Source organism: Cuculus canorus, chromosome 1, assembly GCF_017976375.1.
Source record: "Cuculus canorus isolate bCucCan1 chromosome 1, bCucCan1.pri, whole genome shotgun sequence".
NCBI lineage: Eukaryota > Metazoa > Chordata > Aves > Cuculiformes > Cuculidae > Cuculus > Cuculus canorus.
Genome location: NC_071401.1, coordinates 123,780,475 through 123,799,237, shown reverse-complemented (window position 1 = coordinate 123,799,237; position 18,763 = coordinate 123,780,475). Strand labels below are relative to the sequence as shown.

The following is an 18,763-nucleotide window of genomic DNA, read 5'->3' as shown; positions in this document are numbered from 1 at the left end:
CTCGAGAGGGCCGGACGGGAGGAGGAGGCATGAGAGGCGGGGACAGGGCGCGGGCGGTGTCCCGCTCTCGGCGCGCGGCTCGGGGCAGGCAGGCGGCGCGGGGCCCGGCCATGGGCTCGTAGCGGGCCGGCGGCCATGGGCGGGCTGGCGCAGCCCCGCCGCTTGCTGCGCGCGGTGAGTGCGGCGGCTCTGGGACGGGCCTGCGCTTCGGGGGCCCTCTCTCCTTCCCTCCGTCCTTCCTTCCTTCCTTCCTTCCTTCCCTCCTTCCTTCCTTCCTTCCTTCCTTCCCTCCCTCCTTCCCTCCCTCCCTCCCTCCCTCCTTCTCTCCCTCCCTCCTTCCCTCCCTCCTTCCCTTCCTCCCTCCCTCCTCCTCTCCTCTCCTCTCCTCTCCTCTCCTCTCCTCTCCTCTCCTCTCCTCTCCTCTCCTCTCCTCTCCTCTCCTCTCCTCTCCTCTCCTCTCCTCTCCTCTCCTCTCCTCTCCTCTCCTTCCTCCTTCCCTCCCTCCTTTCTGCCTCCCTTTCCACCTTTCTGTCCTCCCTCTCCCTCTTCCCTCTCCTTCCTTCTTTCCTTCCATTCTTTCTCTCCTTTCTCCCCTTCCCTTTCCCCCCCTTCCCTTTCACACTTTCCCTTTCTCCCCTTCCCTTTCCCCCCTTCCCTTTCCCCCCCTTCCCTTTCCCCCCCTTCCCTTTCCCCCCCTTCCCATTCCCCTCTTCCCTTTCCCCCTTTCCCTTTCCCCCCTTCCCTTTCCCCCTTCCAGTGCAGACAGGCCAGGCTGCCGGTGCTCCCTTCCCTCTCCGCAGAGCGCTGGGTTCGCTTCCGCTGTTGCCGGGATTTATTCCCAAGTCGGTGAAAAAGCAGCTGGTTTTACAGGAACAGCGGCTAGTTTCCTGGATCCAGCGGGGCTGTGGTCGCTCCGCTCCCAGCCTGGTGCTGGTGGGAAGGACGAGCCACCAGGCTCACGCAGCTCCGCTATCCCATCCCGCTGGGGAGAGGGTGGATGCCCTGCTGTCCCAGGGCAAGCTTTATTGCCACTCTGGGGTCAATGAAACCAAGGTCAGTGGGCTGCACCTACACCCCAAATCACAGGACTTACTTTTAGCGAGTTGGCTTTGCCAGGAAATCCTCCTTAGGTACCTTCTTGGGTAGCTTAGGTCACGAATTTTAAGCTGCCCATCAGAAAAGGACTTGGGGTTGCTGGTGGGTGCCCAGGTGGCCAAGAAAGCCAAAAGCATCCTGGCTTGTATCAGAAATGGTGTGGCCAGCAGAAGCAGGGAAGTGATGGTGCCCCTGTTCTCGGTGCTGGTGAAATGACACCTTGAATACTGTGTTCAGTTTAGGGCCTCTCACTCCAAGGACATTGAGGCGCTGAAGCATGTCCAGAGGAGGGCAATGAAGCTGATGAAGGGTCTGGAGCACAAGTCTTAGGAGGAGCTGCTGAGGGAACTGGGGGTGTTTAGCGTGGAGAAGAGCAGGCTGAGGGGAAACCTTGTCGCTCTCTGTAACCGTCTGAGAGGACGTTGTGGTGAGGCAGGTGCTGGTCTCTTCTACCAAGTAACAAGTGATAGGACAAGCCTCAGGTTATGCCAGGGGAGGTTTAGATTGGATATCAGGAAAAATTTCTTTCCTGTAGGAGTGGTGAAGCATTGGAACAGGCTGCCCAGGGAAGTGCTGGGGTCTCCATCCCTGGAGGCATTAAAAAACGTGTAGACGGGGCACTTCAGGACATGGTTTAATAGGCACAGTGGTGTTGGGCTGACAGTTGATGGTCTTTAGAGGTCTTTTCCGACTTCAATTATTCTATTCAATGATAATTTTGTGGGTGAAAAAGTTACTTGTAAAAGGAATACAAGAGTTTTATGAGCAATTTGACTGCTAGTGGTGAATGACTGTCCAGTACCAGCAGGTGTGTGATGAAGCTGTGACAATAGGGGTGATACCACTTTGCATCATCGCATGGCTATATACAAATCCTGGTATAGAAGTTAGAAAATCAAACTATTTATCCCAAAATACCTGAGCATTGTAGTAACAAACACTTGCATTTGACTGCACTAGACTTGGAATGTTGAATTCATTGTTAATTTGCTGTCAAAAAGTTGCCACTCCCCTACTGAAAGTTACCTACTTCCAGAAGTTATATTTTTTGCACTTGCAAACTTTTGAAAACCAAGTAATAGAGTTACAGCTAGTACTGGGAAGACCACACAATTGAAACAGTGAAGTAGGAGCACCTTGACTTAACTGTGGATCACTTACCATCTCAAGACCTAGGTAGGATATGTCAGCTGTTGAGATAACTGACTTACAATTTCAAAGCAGTTAGCAAACCTAGAAAAGTGTATTTCTGACTTAAGTATAGTGGTGCACATACTTTGTAATTCAGATGCTATATACGGCCTTACTAATACTGTTGACAATGAAATGTACAAAAAAATCATTGGATTCCCCAAACTTGCTATATTGTCTTCGGTTAAATAATATGCTGGAGGAAGAGTATCCTTCATTGGGATTTATTTTTCTTTATGAAGACATTTTTCCTCTCTTATTTATGTGGTCATTTCAAATTCTCAGTTACACCATCATTATCTTTTCTGTAAAATCATATTTTTTTTTACTGTTATCAATTCTTACTCTTCAATCTTCTGTTTACTTTCCACATCATCCTATGTTTGCCCTCATGGCCTTTCTTACTCCCTCACCCCCCCGCCCTTCTAGTTTTCTGATTCTTTTATCTTTCCTCTAATTCTTCAGAATTTCCTGTACCTTGTATCCATGCGTTTTCTCTTTTTCTGTGACCTTAACCTCATTTCCAGGTCCTCTGTGTTTTCCCCATACACTTCTATCTTCCACAGTGGGAAAAAAATGGCAGCTGACTCTGCTGAGGATGGTATGGTTTCTGTCTCATTAAAAAAGAAAAACAGAATGGCAGTTTCCTTTATTGAAGACAGTTCAGTCTTCTAGGAAAAAAGACAAAATAGCCACAAGGGTGCTTCTGTCATTGATTCCTTTTGAAGGGAAGGGAGGAACTGCAATTTTGAAGTTAGAAGATACATTATATGAAAATTGAAAACCAAGTGTAAGAAAGAACTGTTTGGGCTGCCATCCTTTTTCCAGTCGTGGCGAACAGTCTACCGAGGGTTTTGGAACAGGGCAAAGTGTACAACAATGAAAAATAAAAATACATTCCTGGCTTCCGGTGATCTGTGGCTGTAGGAATTCCTGAGTCAAAATGGTGTCTTCATGTTTCAGACTCCTGGGTGTGTTTTTTTCCTTCTGCTGATGGGTGTGCTGATCACTTTTGGAACCTAGGTGCATTTCTGGCACCCTCAGCATTTTGGCAGGGAGTCCCACACCTGAGCTATGTGTTGGCTAAAAATAAATTGCCTCCATGTATTTGTATAGAAGCTGTCTTGTGCTTATGTTATATGATGCCTCTTGGTTCTTGCATTAGAAGAGTCAGAGAACAGCCAACCCGGTCCACTTTCTCCATGGCACTTATGACTTAAAGCCTGCTGCAGTATCCTCTGCTCAGTTGTCTCTTTTACAGAGCAGTGTTTTCAATCATTCTTTTCATGGCAGCTGTTCTGTACCACTAATCATTCCTGTTACTTTTCTCTGTATCACATCCGGCTTAATTTATGTTTTCGGGATTGAGGAGCAGAACTACAGTCTGGATTCAGTCCTGACGGATTTATACATCAGCATAGCAACACTTCCTGTTTTGTCCTCAGATCTTTTCCTAGTGATTCATAGCATTTGTTTGCATTTCTGATTGCTTTGTCCAACCAAGTTCATTCCACTTTTTGCCTACTTATTAATCTAATTTTAATTTCTGTTTTTGATGGCAGTCCACAGTGGAACATGTTGATATCTGGGTCTGCGCCACTTTCAATTATATGGTAATTTAAGTTCTCAGGAGTAATAAGCATTTTCAGTTTGAATTCCTTTCTCTTACTTTTTGTTAAGTAATCAATTTCCTGCATTAGCAGTATTTTGTGGGGTAAAACTAATTTTGTCATTTAGTTACTTCTTATGCATTTTCTTTACTCATCACAAAGAGGCTTTGTTTTTATTTCGAGCTGATGTGTTATGTTTTCTTCCATAATCTTGTCCTTGTGCCTGGATGACCGAGGGCTTCCTTTGAATCCTTGGTAACACAGATCTTTCTATGGTAGTCTTCGGAACCTGACAGTAGAAAGCGCATCTCAAAGCAATGTCACTGCATTTCTCTATTAAAACCAACAAGAGAATGTCAGGTCCAATGAGTAGGACTTGGCATATGACGCTTACCCAACTCTTAAATTTCACCTAGTGAGTCACTGATGTGTGCCTGGCTGTGGCACAGTGTGGGCAGGGCCAAGGGCTCATGCCCAGCTGAAAATCAGTTTGGGATTGAAGGGGGAGTCCCTCACTGAGCCATCTCGCAGCTCTTGCTCCAACAGCGTTCTGATGCAAGGCTGTACAGCTGTGCTGTTGAAGTCAGCCCTTAACACAGGCACGTGAGCTACTGGAGTGTTGCGTGTTTGGGACTTGTTTGACAAGTCAAAGTTATTGTCTGATGGTTGTGGTCACCCACTATTTCACACCCTCTTTTTTATCTCTGCTAATACCAAATTAAAACTTCTAACTTTATATACACACATTGTATGATGTAACATTCATGATCTTAATAGCTAAATCACGAGTGTTTTTTAATTTAATACTTCTAAGACTTTTCTTCATTGTGTGAAAGCTGTTGTCAGTCTCCTGATTTTATACAAGGCCTAAGATACAGCATTTCCTCCATCTGATCTTTATAAAATGGAAGATGTATAACAATAGCTCTTGTATCCTTCTCTTGACCTAAGTTTTAGTGAGCAAGAAAAGCTTCCTGTAAATGTTACTTTAGTATACATTTCTCAATGTGTAAAGCAGAAGTTTTGTTTTCTCATGTATCTTTGTATCGCAAAATAAAAAATAAATGCAAACCTCAATGAGCTTTTGGAAATGGCAGAAGCAGTCAAAGAACAGAAAGGTAATCTTACACCTTGCTTTCTTTAGTAGCTTATTACTCTGAGCAGGATCTCTGTTTTCTTCTGAACTTCCAAGCTGGCTAATTTTTTATGACTCATCAAAAAGGCTTGCAGATGACTGATGTGTAGATTACTTGTGCATGTGTGTTGTGCTGAACTTTTAAGAAAAGGAAGTTTCTATTATGAACTGTTGGAGAAATTCTAATGACTTGTAATGTGCAGGTAGTTCTTTGGTTTAAAAATGGAATTTGCAAAATGGAGGACTTTCTTGAGAGTGGTTGAATGAGTTGTTGATGGAGAAACACTTTATTACATGATGAATGTGTTAGGTGTGTACAAAAAAAGGAGTAAGCCTCTTAATATCTGGATTTTAACAGCACAACTGGATTTATAAGATCATTTTATTCTGAAATTGTCAGTTTTATTCTTTTGTATTAAAGAGAACTAAACTCTAGAGATGGTTAATTTGGAGCTATTTTAAACATTAGCTTAGTGAGGGGCAATACTGGTTGCATTGTTTGGAATATTAATACCCGAGCATCTACTAGAGCAAGGATTGCATTCCTGTTAGCTGAGTGAACAGGCATGGGATCTCAAGGCCCCACGTGTCGGGGCAGGAGTTGCTTCGCAGCTGTTTAATCCCCCTTCCCACTCAGTTTGATTTCTGTGACCAGCATTGATTCACTCTGGACAACTCTAGACATCCACTGGCTTTCTAGAAGAGGGGAGTCTTGCTCCCAACAGAGCTCTCTCCACCCTCCCTTTCCCATCATACTCACACCTGCGTGTCACTGTAGCTGCTTCCTCCACCCTTTGTCCTGAGGGTGAGGAGCCTTGCAGGTAGCGGCAGGGCTACAGCTCTGCACAGGGAGGGCAAAGTCCATGATACAGAGCTGCAGCATCATAACTTGATGATCTTTAAGGTCCCTTACAACCCAAACCATCCATGCAGAGTCATTTGGTATTTCCTAGTCTTGTGGATGTTGGCTGGTGATAATACAGTAGCTCTGATCTGCTGCACTTCCCTGTGCTGTCCCCATGTTTCAGATACTGTGCCTTCATTCTCCTTGGCCTGAGAACAGTGCTTTCAAAAGTCCTTTCTTAATTCCACCCTCCTCATCTTTCTTGCTGCATTCTTCACTTATCTTTGCTGTTTCTTTGACTTACTTCTGTGGAGATGTCACTCACTTGCGGTTCTGTCTGTGTGCTCTGGTAAGGCATAAGCAGCAGCAAGGGTGTGAATTGTAGTGGTGGTAGTAATTCAAGAATAATTGATGTTGAAGATAGTGCAAGTTCCTAACTCCTGTCTAAGCTGCCAGAACTTTGTGTAGAAGAGCTTTTGGGCTTGTTTAGTGTGTTTTTTTTTTCCACTGTAGCTATCAGACAGGTAGGCGCTAGCATGAGACATGAGAAAGAACTAGGCCGAGGAGAATGTGCGTGGCCCATAGCTGTCACCCAGAGGGGTGGAACAGTTTAAGGAAGCAGCATTCTGGTGTTCATCTGCCTTGCTTTGTTTATGTCTGCATTAGTTTCAGAAGTAAAACCTAGTATTTCTGCTGACTCTTTTCTTTCTTGGGCAGTCCCCGCTTGCTGAAAACGTGAATCACTGGTGTGCGTGATGTGGTTTGGTGATTTGAATTATCGCTCACCTTAGTTAGCACATGCTGTCCACTTTTCTATGGAGCATTGGTTAGTGGGTACTCGTTCTTTCTCCTGGTGAGTGGAATCGGAGCATGTTGTAAATCTAGAAATGGACAATCACTGTATTCAAGTTGTAGAAGACTTCTGAACTTTGCCTTGTTGAGCTGTTAGCAATTACTTGATGCTGCAGTTCTTGGTAAATAGGGCCACATCTTGCTGGTGACTGGTCACCAGCTGTGTTCCTCAGGGCTTAATTCCAGTGCCAGCCCTGTTCTATATATTTATCAATGATCTGGGTGCAGGAGTTGAATGTGCCCTTAGCAGGTTTGCTGGTGATACCATAATGGCAGGTGCTTTGACTCCCCTGAGGGACAAGAGGCCTTGCAGGAGGATATGGAGCACAGGATAGGACGAAATTTAGCAAATTAAAATGCTGGGTTCTGCATCTGGGATGGAATAATGCCAGGCACAAGTATAAACTGGGAGAGAAGTGGCTGGAGAGTAGCCATGCAGGAAGGGACCTGGGGATGCTGGTCGACAGCAGGCTCAGTACAAGTCAGCAGCGCCTGGCAGCCAAGAGGGCAAACCTCATCCTGGGGTGCATCGAACACAGCATAACCAGCCGGTCAAATGAGGTGATTATCCAGCTGTATTCAGCATTGGTGAGGCCTCACTTTGAATATTGTGTGCAATTCTGGGCCCCATAATTTAAGAAGGATGTGAAGGTCCTGAAATGTGTCCAGAGGAGGGCAACAGAGCTGGTGAAAGGGCTGGAAGACACGTCCTGTGAGGAATGGTGAAGGACTTTGGGCTTGTCTAGTCTGGAGAAGAGGAGGCTGAGAGGGGCAACCTCATTGCTCTCTGCAGCTTCCTGAGGAGGAGGTGTGGCAAGGGAGGTGCTGGTCTCTTCTCCCTGGCATCCAGTAACAGGACACATGGGAATGGTTCAAAGCTGTGCCACGGAAGGTGTAGGCCAGACATTAGAAAGCATTTCTTTACTGAGAGGGTGGTCAGACCCTGGAGCAGGCTTCCTAGAGAGGTGGTTGGTGCCCTGAGCCTGACAGTGTTTAAGAGGGATTTGGACAATGCCTTTAATAACATGCTTTAATTTGGTCAGCCCTGAAATGGTCAGGCAGTTGGACTAGATGGAATGGCTTTGGAAGTTACTTAAGATGGTTTAAGGTTTTTTTTTTTTTCTGCCTTGTGAATAGTTTTTCTGGAAGGGCGAGTCATTGGTTTATGAGTCACCTGTGGTCTGTGACTCTCCGTTCCTCAGATTTTGATCAGTAATAGTCTATTAAATCTTGTTTAATTATACTTACAGACACACTTTCACTTCATCTGAAAAACTGAAAACACCTATCCTGTTTTCTGCTGGTTTTGAAGGTGTATCTGACCAATCTTCTGTGTATTTTTGGCTTGATCTTTGATGCTTTCCTCTGTTATTTCTATTGCTGACTTGTCTGCCTTATCAGCTGGCTGTATACATTTCCTTGTCCAGGGAATAATTGTTGGCTAGAGGTACAGGAATTTTTATTGTTGCTGTCAGACCATCTGAGTGAATGGTCTTTTACCTGTTCTCCTGCGAGCAAGCAATCTGGTTAGACTATCAACTGCTGAAATTGAGTTTTATTTCTATACTGAGTTGTTTTTGGAGTGCTCGCATTTATCCTGTGGTCAGCTAATTAAGTCTGAAAAGATAGCTGTTTAGATATCTGATTCCTTTTTTCTTGTTCAACATTTTGATATTTAGTCTATTGAATATATCTTTGTATGTCAGACCTCTCAGAAAAATGGGGGTTTTGCTTTGTCAGAGTTGTAAAGTCCTGTCCTTGAGGTTTTAGGTTGCTTTCATGTATGTACCTTTCTTACCCAAGGCTTTAATTTTGAGGGAGAAACAGGGCAGCGTGGGGCTACCATAGCCATCTCATTTTGCATATCCTTTCTTAAGCTTGCAACCACAACATAGGTATCAGCGTTGTGGTTTACCCTTGCTGGTTTACTGTGCTTTTGCTATAACTCTCCTAGCTGAAAAAGCAAAAAGAAACAGAACTCTGAAGCTTTGCCTGGACAGTTAAGCATCTTACCACTTTCAAAAAAGCAAGCTGGGAAAACATTACAATGTAGGGAATTCAGTGTAATAAAACTCTGTGTGAGATTGTATGGATGGGGCAGGGTGGTATTTGTTTGAAGAAAAAAGTTGATTTTCATGAATTTACACGATCTGATGCATAGACTACAGGGATGGAGAGCAACCCTGAAGAGAAGGACTTGAGGGTGCTCGTGTATGAGAAGCTCAACATGAGCTGGCAATGTGCACCTGCAGCCCGAAAAGCCAACTGTATCCTGAGCTGCATCAAAAGAAGGGCTACAGCAGGCGAGAGAGGGGATTCTGCCCTTCTGCTTTGCTCTTGTAAGACCTCACCTGAAGTAATTTGTTCAGTTCTAGAGTACTTCGTTCAGTTCTAGAGTCCTCCACACAGGAAAGACATGGATCTGTTGGAGCGAGTCTAGAGGAGGCCATGAAGATGATCAGAGGGCTGGAGCACCTCCCATGGACATGCTGAGATTGTTGGGGTTGTTCAGCCTTGAGAAGAGAAAGCTCAGGGAGACCTTAGAGCAGCCTTCCAGCACTGAAAGGAGGCTACAGGAAAGCTGGGGAGGTGCTCTTTATCAGCACAGGGATAGGATGAGGGGTAATGTTTTTAAGCTGAAACAGGGGAGATTTAGATTAGACATTAGGAAGAGATGTTTTCCTGTGAGGGTGGTGAGGCCCTGGCACAGGTTATCCAGACAAATCATGGATGCCCCATCCTTGGAGGTTTTCAAGGCCAGGTTGGATGAGGATTTGAGCAACGTGACCCAGTGGCAGGAGGGGTTGGAACTGGGTGATCTTTAAGTTTCCTTCCAACCTAAACCATTTTATGGTTCTCCATGACATACTCAGGAGCACCAACGCATGTATGTCCAGATGGTGTGGCCAGGATCATTTGTGTGCAATGCAGATGATGAGGGATACCGGCTGTCAGGTCTTCATTGCATTGCTGCGGTTCTTCATGGCACCACAAACTAGCTTTTGGATAAGTCCATCATTCCTTTCAGGAGTTATCAGCTGATATGGGATGGGCCTTTGCTGTAGAAACTTGTGGACTTCAGGCTCCATAAATCTTGCTTTTTCCTTGGCTGAAGGCATGTTTGAAATGTCTTTAATGATGAGTCATCTATGCTTTGGTCTTACCAGAGTGTAGACCTTTTGGCCATGACATAAAGAGCACATTTCTCAATTTTGCTGCTGGGAATAGTGTCCTGAAAACAATGTCCAGGGAATCATTGTCCTTCCTTGTTGGTACAGGCTGTTCTTTTAAGCCTCGGCTCTGCCGTTCCTTCCCATGGATGTGTACACACGCATGCGTGTGTGCACGCATGCACACACACACACACACACACGTTCTTACAATCATACTGCAGTCATGCCAATCTTAATGTTTCTGTTAAAATTCTTGACAAGTCATCTTCAAAGTTAAAAATGGCAAGTAAATCGTAAAGGAATTTTTAGAAGAGGAGAAAAGTTCACATTTTTGTGGCAGGCTGTTTGGACTAAATGTTAACAGCTGCAGTTTAAAGGGGAAGATGTACATTTGACAGGGGGAGAAGCTGAAAACCTAACTTTCCCACGTCTCTGGGGCTGGCTTGTTCAGGAAGAGTTTTGGAAGTGTTTCTGTACTTTGCATGTGGTGAGATCCTCCTCTGTCTTCTTATTCCAAACTTCCCATCTGGTTTATTAATTCAGTAGAGCTGTGAGTACTGGGTGCATTTGTCTCTGGAACTGTTTCTAGATGGGCAGTCTTACTGCCTTCCTTAATAAAAACATTCCTATGCTCTTGAGTAACTTTCTTGCAAGCTGCAGCATTTTCAAGGCATTCTGTGTGTAAACTGCAGAGCGCGCTCTGTATTTTCTTTATATACAACCAGTTTGTCATAGAGACCATTGTTTGGCATATCGATAACATAGATGCCAGGTTTGTTGGAGGTTTTTATTTTTAGTAAATAATCTCCCCACACACCTTTGTCAGTGGAGGGTCCTGATACCGGAATTAGTGAAGTTGATTGAACTTGTTGTTATATAAAGCTTTCATTGTAAGCGCTGAAGGTAGTTGTGCAGTCTGCTGGGGATATGATGTTTTCTCACCTTGTTGCTCTTTCTCTCTCTTCCTTTTCCTCTGCCTTTACAGGTTATGCTAACATTTATCTGTGTGTTGATGAAGGAATCTGTAGAAACTGATCCAGTGCCATATGCACTGCAAGTCCATCGGGTAGCTTTGGATGGAAGAGACCCCTCTAACCACTTGAGGAGAGAAAAGAGGCAGGTGCAGTGTCAATTAGGACAATACCTACATCCCAGAAAGACCCACTGCTGCATGAGGTGCCATGCAGGTACGTAAAATAAGCACAGTAATGTGACCTTCACCTTAGAGGCATTTCCCTGTCTCTGCACTCTCAAACTGTCTCTGTCTTACAGCTACATCAGGGCTCACTTCCTTAGTACCTGTCCCTACCCAGATAAATTCTCTTTTCTTGTCTCTTGGGCTGTCAGTGAGTGTCCTTCACACTGGCAAGAGGAAGCATATTAAGTCTTGATGCCATGAACTCCAGGATTTCTCTGAGGAATCAGTGACTCCCATCCTCCCTAAGACAATGTGTTTGCCTTCCTGTCAGAGCTCTGCTAAGTGATTTTTCTTGTAGGTACCTACAAGGCAAAAGACTGTGAGGGGCCTGGGCAGGCGCCTGTCTGTCTTCCGTGTGCTAATGGCACCTTCACGGCTGTTGATAACACTATGTCTAAATGCTTCCAGTGTACGCGTTGCCGTATAGGTAAGTTATCTACACAAGCTGAGGAAAAAGGGTGGTAGTGGCAGGTGGGGGGCTGAAGGGGATTGCAAGGTGAGTGACGAAACTTGAAAGAGTAGGCAATTGAATGAGCAGAAGGACAGTGTATGGGAAGGGGTTGGGGACAGCAGGAATAAGGGTTACCAAATTACTACAATCTGAGATGCAGTTTGCAGGCCTTTTTGGCCTTTCTCTGGGAATATTAGGGCATAACAATACCTGTTGTCGTAACAGCACTTTCAGCTGGAGGTGAGGGAAAAGGTTAGACTAACCATTTTTCCTTTCCTCAGAATTCCAGCAGATAGTAGAGACCCCCTGCACCCCAAAGCAAGATACCGTATGTGGCTGTCGGAAGAATCAATATCAGATTGGCCTGCCTGATCTTTTCCAGTGTAGGAACTGCAGACTGTGTACCAATGGGATTATTGCCAACTGTGAGTATGGCATGGATATGGCTCCAGTATGGACATACTGAACTAAAGTAGACATCAGCAACCCTCTGTTCACTTTCTGACATGTTGCAACACCTCGCCCTGAACTGATTGTAGTTTTGGAACAGCTCTTGGTTTTGCCTGCCCTCTTTCCCCGGAAGGATTGCCATTTTTTTGCCCGCTAAGGCATCAGCCCCAGTTTTCTACCACAGTTCCCACCTTCCTTTTGTCCTTTCATGGTTTCTTGGTTTTGGCTGTTGTAAGGAAATATTTTCTACTTAATTTTGGTACATCTGCCTTGCGTGTAATGAAGCAAGGTCTTTATGCTCTAGGGCAGATTTTCCCCTTACTCCTTCCTTTTTTGTCTTCGGGTGGATATCTCTCCCAATGCTCGTTGCATTTCCCTCAACAACTGCTGGAAGCACTCTTAGCACAATGGCTGAAAATACTGCTGGTCCCAGTGTCCAGGTGAACTGCTTGCCAGTTGGTTGTTGAACTACCACAGTATACTGTGCAGTGTTGTAAACTAAAGAGCTGCTACGGTAATGCTGAACTGCATTAGTGTGACCTGGGGATGGTGCAGGTGTCTGGGAGAAACACCCACGTTAGCTGTCACAGGCTGCCTCATCTCCACTCAGGAACTGGAGATCTTAACCAAATACTGCTTGCTGCCCTGCACTTTGTGCTCTAATCTTTTTCTGTTCATGTCCCTTAAATGTTCCTTACAATGTTGTTTTCTTCTCTGTGAATTCGGCTTCTTCTGATCCCTCGCCCATCTCGTACCCTTCCTAGTGTGAGGTTTGCTGTCTCACTGGTGAGTGTTTTCTCTCTGGTGCTTGGTAATCTTTCGCTGTTGTGGTTTCCATGCTTATGCCTGTCCTCAAGGGTCGTCATGTACTGCCCTGAAGCAATTTCCTTCCCTCTTGGCTGATGTAGAACTGTTTTAGTCCTGTCCCTTGGTTGCCGCAGCATGAGTGCTACTTGTTCTAATAGCTTTTTTCTTCCCCTGGTGCAACTTCGTCACCACTCTTGTCTGCTCCTTCCCATGCCTGTGCTACTCTGTCTCTATACTGTGACTTGCTTAGAAGCAATATCTTATTTCTTACCCCTTCCATTCACAGCATAGCAGATCACAAGAGTGGATAGGTGTCCCATGGCTTGAAATGATTTCTCCCTGCTCTGAACTGAACTTCCTCACCACTCCCAGCTGCTCAGGGACCACTTCTCCCTCATCTTTGCCTGACTAATGTGATTTTGCCTTCCTGTCACGCTTGAACTTGAGTGACTTTCCTCGCTTTTGCACTGGAACTGTCAATATCCATTAGACCAGCTTCAGCTGCACTGTAGCCTCTTTCCAAGCCACTACAGAGGTCCCTGACCTATCTGGGTAGTAGTACTGTTGTCTGAAAAGTCAGATTCATTACCTGGCTTGCAAATAGCCAACCTCGCATGCCAAATTGAGACATTGATTTTATTTCAGAGTTGCACAGGTCTGGGTGCTCGCTGGCGTTCTACAAATCAAGCACACCGGACCGGAGCCTCCACACTCAATTTATTACAAAAATTACAAAATGAATTCGTACTTCCCTCTACAAGTGATTGGTTATTAATAAAGTTACATGTGATTGCATCATAGAAGTTTTCTACTGTGCATATTCAGTGAGTTGTTGTCTGCTCTAAGGACACTTCCCCCCTGTGTTTCTCTGTCAAATTGCTGATGTTGATGACAATGCCTGATCTAATATGTCATCCTTTAGTCTAGATGTCCAAGATGTTCCTTACATCAGATTTTGATCTTTTACTTAATACAAGTTCTTTTATTGTATTTGGTATAAACAAAAGTTAGTCTTTTAGTGATTACTAGCAAGGTGTTCAGAGCAGTGCAAGCTCTTTTGAACCAGTACCCTTATTTTTTATTATTTTTAACCACCTCCAATACTGGACTGCATCCTCTTTCTCTTCTTCAGTAGTAGTACTCCAGCCTCAAAGAGGGATAATCTCCCGCCCATCTTGGAGTGGATTTCTCTCCTTTTATTTTCTTCTCTGTCCAGAGTATGGCAAGGGTTTCTTCTTTTCTCTACAGGTTCGAAGAACAAAGACACAATTTGCAGGTGTAAACCTGGATTCTTCCTGACACTTAGTAACATTTGCAAGCCTTGCAACAGGTGAGCTTCTTTTCCTCTATATGCTCCTCCATAGAGTAGGAGAGATAGCAGACACAAGCCTCACAGAGGGAAGAAATTTTTCTCAAAGTTCTGTCCATTTTGATGTGACTTTACAGCATTCTGCCTTTGTGGGGCAATTGCCTCTTCTCCTCTGCCAGTGCTGCTTTTGTCAGCCCACCAAGAACCCAAAGTCAGTAGCTACACTGTATTGCTCTGCTTTGAAGGCTGATCTTGACTTGTCTGTTATTTAGGATTGTCAGAAATGGCTGGTGTTTCATTTCATGCATGGTCACCTCTCTGATTTGCTCTTTCAGCTGCATTGGGGAAGATTGCTTGCAGTGTCATAGCCCAGTGACTACTTCACCGGCTTCATCGGGGCTGAGTGAGTTCTGGGGGAACTGAGGAGCAGTGGAATCGTCAGTGTGGGCTTTTGTTCTGTTAATGCCTTTTGTAAAGTGTCATTTTCTCCACTTTCTCAAACCATTATTCTCTTTCTCCCTACCATCTGCATGTCTTCCCTTGCTGTTCTTCCTCTAGCTCTTACCTTTTCCTTGCTCACTTATTTGCCCTCTCCCTTCTGTCCAGATGGGACCCTCATCCTTGGCATTATCGTTGCAATATTTGGAGTTATCTCTGTTGTCTACATTGTGAATAAACTAGTGAAGCTGATCCAGGAAAATGCTATAGCATCATCTTTCTACTCCTGTGGTAAGTAAAGCAGCATATGCAGTGATGTTAATTGGGACAGACATAATTCTCTGTGTGTTTGTGTATGTGTGCCCGTGTGATGGGAAAAAGTGGGATCCTGTTGCTCTGCTTTGCCGCAAGGCCGGAGGAACATGAGAACTCAATGGCTGAGTTTATTGGTGCAATTCTTACAACTCTGCACCTATGCCCATAACTGTGACTGGAAGTACATATGAGCTCAGTGCTGGGATGCCTGCATTTTGCTGTAAAGCCTTTCTGAGGGCAGGATTGCGAATAGCTACTTTCCTGTTTTCTCTGGGACTACAGGAAATGAAAATAACTTACGCTTTCTCTTTTTCTTTCAAGTTTCTTTGCCACAGACAACCAAGGAGCCAGCATGTGAGGTGAGCAAGATGATGGGTAGAAGAGCTTTCCTTCTGCTTTCAACTATGCTAACCTGGGATCCAGAGTAACATTTTCCCCCATGAGCTGTTTTCAGGCCTTGTATTTTCAAATAAGCTGAGCAATAGAGCTGCTTAATTCAGAAGTCTTTTCCCGTAGAGGGTGGAGCCATTAACAGTTTACTTCCCCTCTTCTAGAGGCTGCTTTTCAAACTTCTGGCTCTTTGCTCTTTTTTTCTTTTTCTTTTTCTTTTTCTTTTTCTTTTTCTTTTTCTTTTTCTTTTTTTTTTTTTTTTCCCCTGCAGATAGCTGGTCCCTAATCCTTTTTCTCCCTATATACCCCAACCTTGGGGAAATTTAACTAATTTTACTTCATTTCAGATCTTGACCCCACAAGGACCTCAGTGCTGTTTCACATTGTTCTCTCAGGTCCAATGTTGCTGTGCAATTAAGAGGGCCCAAGCAATAGCTGAGATGGTGTTTCCACAGCCTTACAGAGAAGGCTGATGGGAAAAGTGGCATGTGGAGCTTCTAGAATGGTGGTGATCTCAGGTCCCAGCCTTACCTGATTTTTATAAGGAAATATTTTTTTGAGACTACCCTTTTTTTGATGCCAAAAGAGAGTTAAACTCCTTGGATTATGCTGAAAAGAAATGTTTGGTGCCTTCTGCTCAAACAAGGCACCTGGGAAGAATTAAAACCTCAGTACCTGCTCCTCACGTATCTTGGATAGATTTTAGTATATAAAGCCAGCGGTTCCTTGCAGGAGACAGATGTATTATGCTGCACTGGGTGATTCTGTACTAAGAAAATGTGTCTTTTAGGTTGACGTAAAAAGAAATGAAATTTCCATCCTTCTTCCCGAGTCCCAGAAGGAAATGGAATTGTTAGTCAATGCATCACCACCACCACCTGCACCTCTGCCGCAAAGTTCACATGAGTTACCAGACTGTGTCAGACCTGCCAGAAAGACACAGCTTCCAGACAGTAAGTGAAACTTGCCCATCCTTCCCTTGTTTCCCAGGCAAATGAGAACCTGATTATGCAGATGTGACTAGGAGGATCTTGGACAGACCTTACCTGGTGTACATGAGCTGTGTGTCTACTTCACGCATGGCACAGTACAAAGGCAGAAGCATGCCCAGAGCCTATGAGCCTGTCTGTATTTGCTGAACGTTTACCCAAGGCCCTTCTGTGGTTCCTTTTCCCTACTAGCAAGATGGATTGTCATATGTGATGATGTGCTGTCAGTCTTAATGCCTCTGCGATGGTGACCCAGTGCATTCTTTTGGCAGGAATGTGTGGCAGCAAGGCCATAAACATGTGTGCTCAGCTCTGCTTATAACCTACTTAAGAGCATATGGAAACATTCCCATTGACTTTTTGAGAAATAAGGGCAAGTCTGGACATTGCATGAGTCTGTGTGACCACTCTGTAGAACACTTGAATAGAAGAGGCAATGCATGATCCTGAGACACTGTCTGATGCTGGATTATTCATGTTCTCCTCGAGGCTGCAGAATCCTCATTCTCACGCTATTTCTTCTCTTTTTACAGACCCTGCTATTCTCTACACTGTGGTGGATCACGTACCGCCATCTCGGTGGAAAGAGTTTGTGAGGCGTCTGGGTCTGAGTGACTACGATCTAGAGCGAATTGAGATGGAGCATCGGCGTTTACGAGATGCACAGTATGAAATGCTTAGACTGTGGCAACTGCAGATGGGCCATGCTGCAACTGTGGAGCACATCAGTTGTGTTCTTAATCAGATGGAGCTGAGTGGCTGCAGTGAAGCTATTCAAGAGGCTTTGCTACACCAGAACTCTCCACTACCTTGCAGCATCCACAGCCATCTTTAATCTATTTCTGCTTTAGTCACCCTCACTGTGACTTTAAGAGACAATTGTAACTCCCTTCCTATCCTGTCTTCCCTTTCCCATACCTCCTACCTTTCTAACACTTCTCAACTGGGTTTATTGGGAGACAGCAGTGGATGATGCTGGAGGAAGGCTGAGGTTTGCTTCTCAGCCACCATGTAGTTCAGCACATTTAAACCAAGACAGGTCTCGGCTTTCACAAGGAGGACAAGAACCTCAAAAGAAATTTTTTGTGGACTCTTAAGATGAAAACAGATGCTCAGAGTGACTTGATGAGTTGTTGATCTACGAAGGAGTTGTTGTTGAAAAAGCTACTACACCCACCGTGTGGTCAGTAAACTTGTAGGGTGACTTGGTTAAGCTGGTTGTTCAGATGGTAAAGTACTTGCTTAGTTCTTGCAAATCTATTTTTCTGCAAGATCGGACAGCTGAACTGGCTCACATTGCAGCCCTTTGATTGCTCAATCTGACTCAAGGGAAGTGGTGGGAGGATGTGCCTATTTCTGGGAGCAGGAGAGGATTGCCCCCTTTCGGCATCAATCAGTTATTGCTGTGGCAAGAGAATCACGGAGATGCAAAGGTGATGGCTGTGAGAGAAACGGGGGGACGGTATCCTTTCCACATCCCCATTTTCCTCAGGCTCAAGAGCAATAAGGATTCTGAGCCAATGAGTCAGATGAGAGGGTTGGTGCTTTTTTTCCCTCAAGTTTTTTTTGTCTGTACCTAAAAGCCATGTAAGATAGCATTAACAAAAACCCTGCCTGTGTGTTTGTCCAAGTGCACAGGGGAAGGGAATGCGTACCTCTGTCTGGGCAAGACGGTACCTATGTACCTTGTAGCATGAGCACCTCTGCAAATCCGTGCTTGCACACAGGACGGTAGGCTTCTGCCTACCTGCTTCTCTCTCTCTGAGCAATTTAGCTGGCTCTAATCTAACTGCAAATGGGACTGTGTATATGTACATAGATACAGCTATATTTTTTAGCAACTGTTGAATAACTTCACACTACTTCTTGGACTGTGATTGCTACTTGGGTGTGAGAGCCCTTCGGTCCCATCTCCAGGCTCTCGCCATCCCTTTCTCATGGGTGTTACTCTGGGTGAAGCAGAAGTAGCAAAACTCAATTAGCCTGCATCAGGTGCAGGTTGTCCACACATTTGTAATGTGGATCATTTTTAATCTCTCTCCTCTTGACCAGAGAGAAACTTTTTGTATATACACTAAATGCTCTGAATTAAAATTTGTATTTTCATCTCTGCCTTCTTTCTGGTTTTGTCCATAACAACCATTTTTTGTGACTGTGGGTGTGGACAGAGAAAGGAGAATAACATCCACAAGTGGAAAAGTGGAATGCAAGAGTGGGCTGCTTGATGGTCTCATGGTTTTTGTTTTTTAAAAAACAAGATTTTATGAACTTTTGAGCTGTCCTAAGTGACAGGAAGCTGGCTGAAGGCAGGCAGTAGGACAAATTAAATCCTGTTGCAGGTCTTTTCAGCTGTTCAAGTTGAAGGGGATTGTAGAATCACAGAATGGTTTGAAGGGACCTTAAAGCCCATTCAGTTACACCCCTTGCCATGGGCAGGGACACCTCCCACTGGATCAAGTTGCTCAAAGCCTCATCCAACCTGGGCTCGAACACCTCCGGGGATGGGGCAGCCACAG

General features: G+C 44.8%; 1 protein-coding gene across 1 annotated transcript; it reads left to right on the top strand.

Annotated features, from left to right (window-relative positions):
• The first annotated feature begins 16 nt into the window (after window positions 1-16).
• Window positions 17-18,353, top strand: TNFRSF1A (TNF receptor superfamily member 1A). The gene is made up of 10 exons (XM_054054569.1): window positions 17-174; window positions 10,886-11,087; window positions 11,397-11,525; window positions 11,831-11,974; window positions 14,055-14,136; window positions 14,451-14,518; window positions 14,722-14,844; window positions 15,190-15,227; window positions 16,049-16,211; window positions 16,781-18,353. The coding sequence occupies exons 1-10, from the start codon at window positions 136-138 to the stop codon at window positions 17,080-17,082; spliced, it is 1,290 nt and encodes a 429-aa protein (XP_053910544.1). The 5' UTR covers window positions 17-135; the 3' UTR covers window positions 17,083-18,353.
• Window positions 18,354-18,763: the final 410 nt, after the last annotated feature.

What these genes read in the sequence shown, in the direction of transcription:
- TNFRSF1A (XM_054054569.1), top strand. Translation starts at nt 136, where the DNA reads ATGGGCGGGCTGGCGCAGCCCCGCCGCTTGCTGCGCGCG. An exon ending in GTGTACGCGTTGCCGTATAG is followed by an intron (nt 11,526 to 11,830) that starts GTAAGTTATCTA and finishes TCCTTTCCTCAG; the next exon opens with AATTCCAGCAGATAGTAGAG. An exon ending in ATCATCTTTCTACTCCTGTG is followed by an intron (nt 14,845 to 15,189) that starts GTAAGTAAAGCA and finishes TTTTCTTTCAAG; the next exon opens with TTTCTTTGCCACAGACAACC.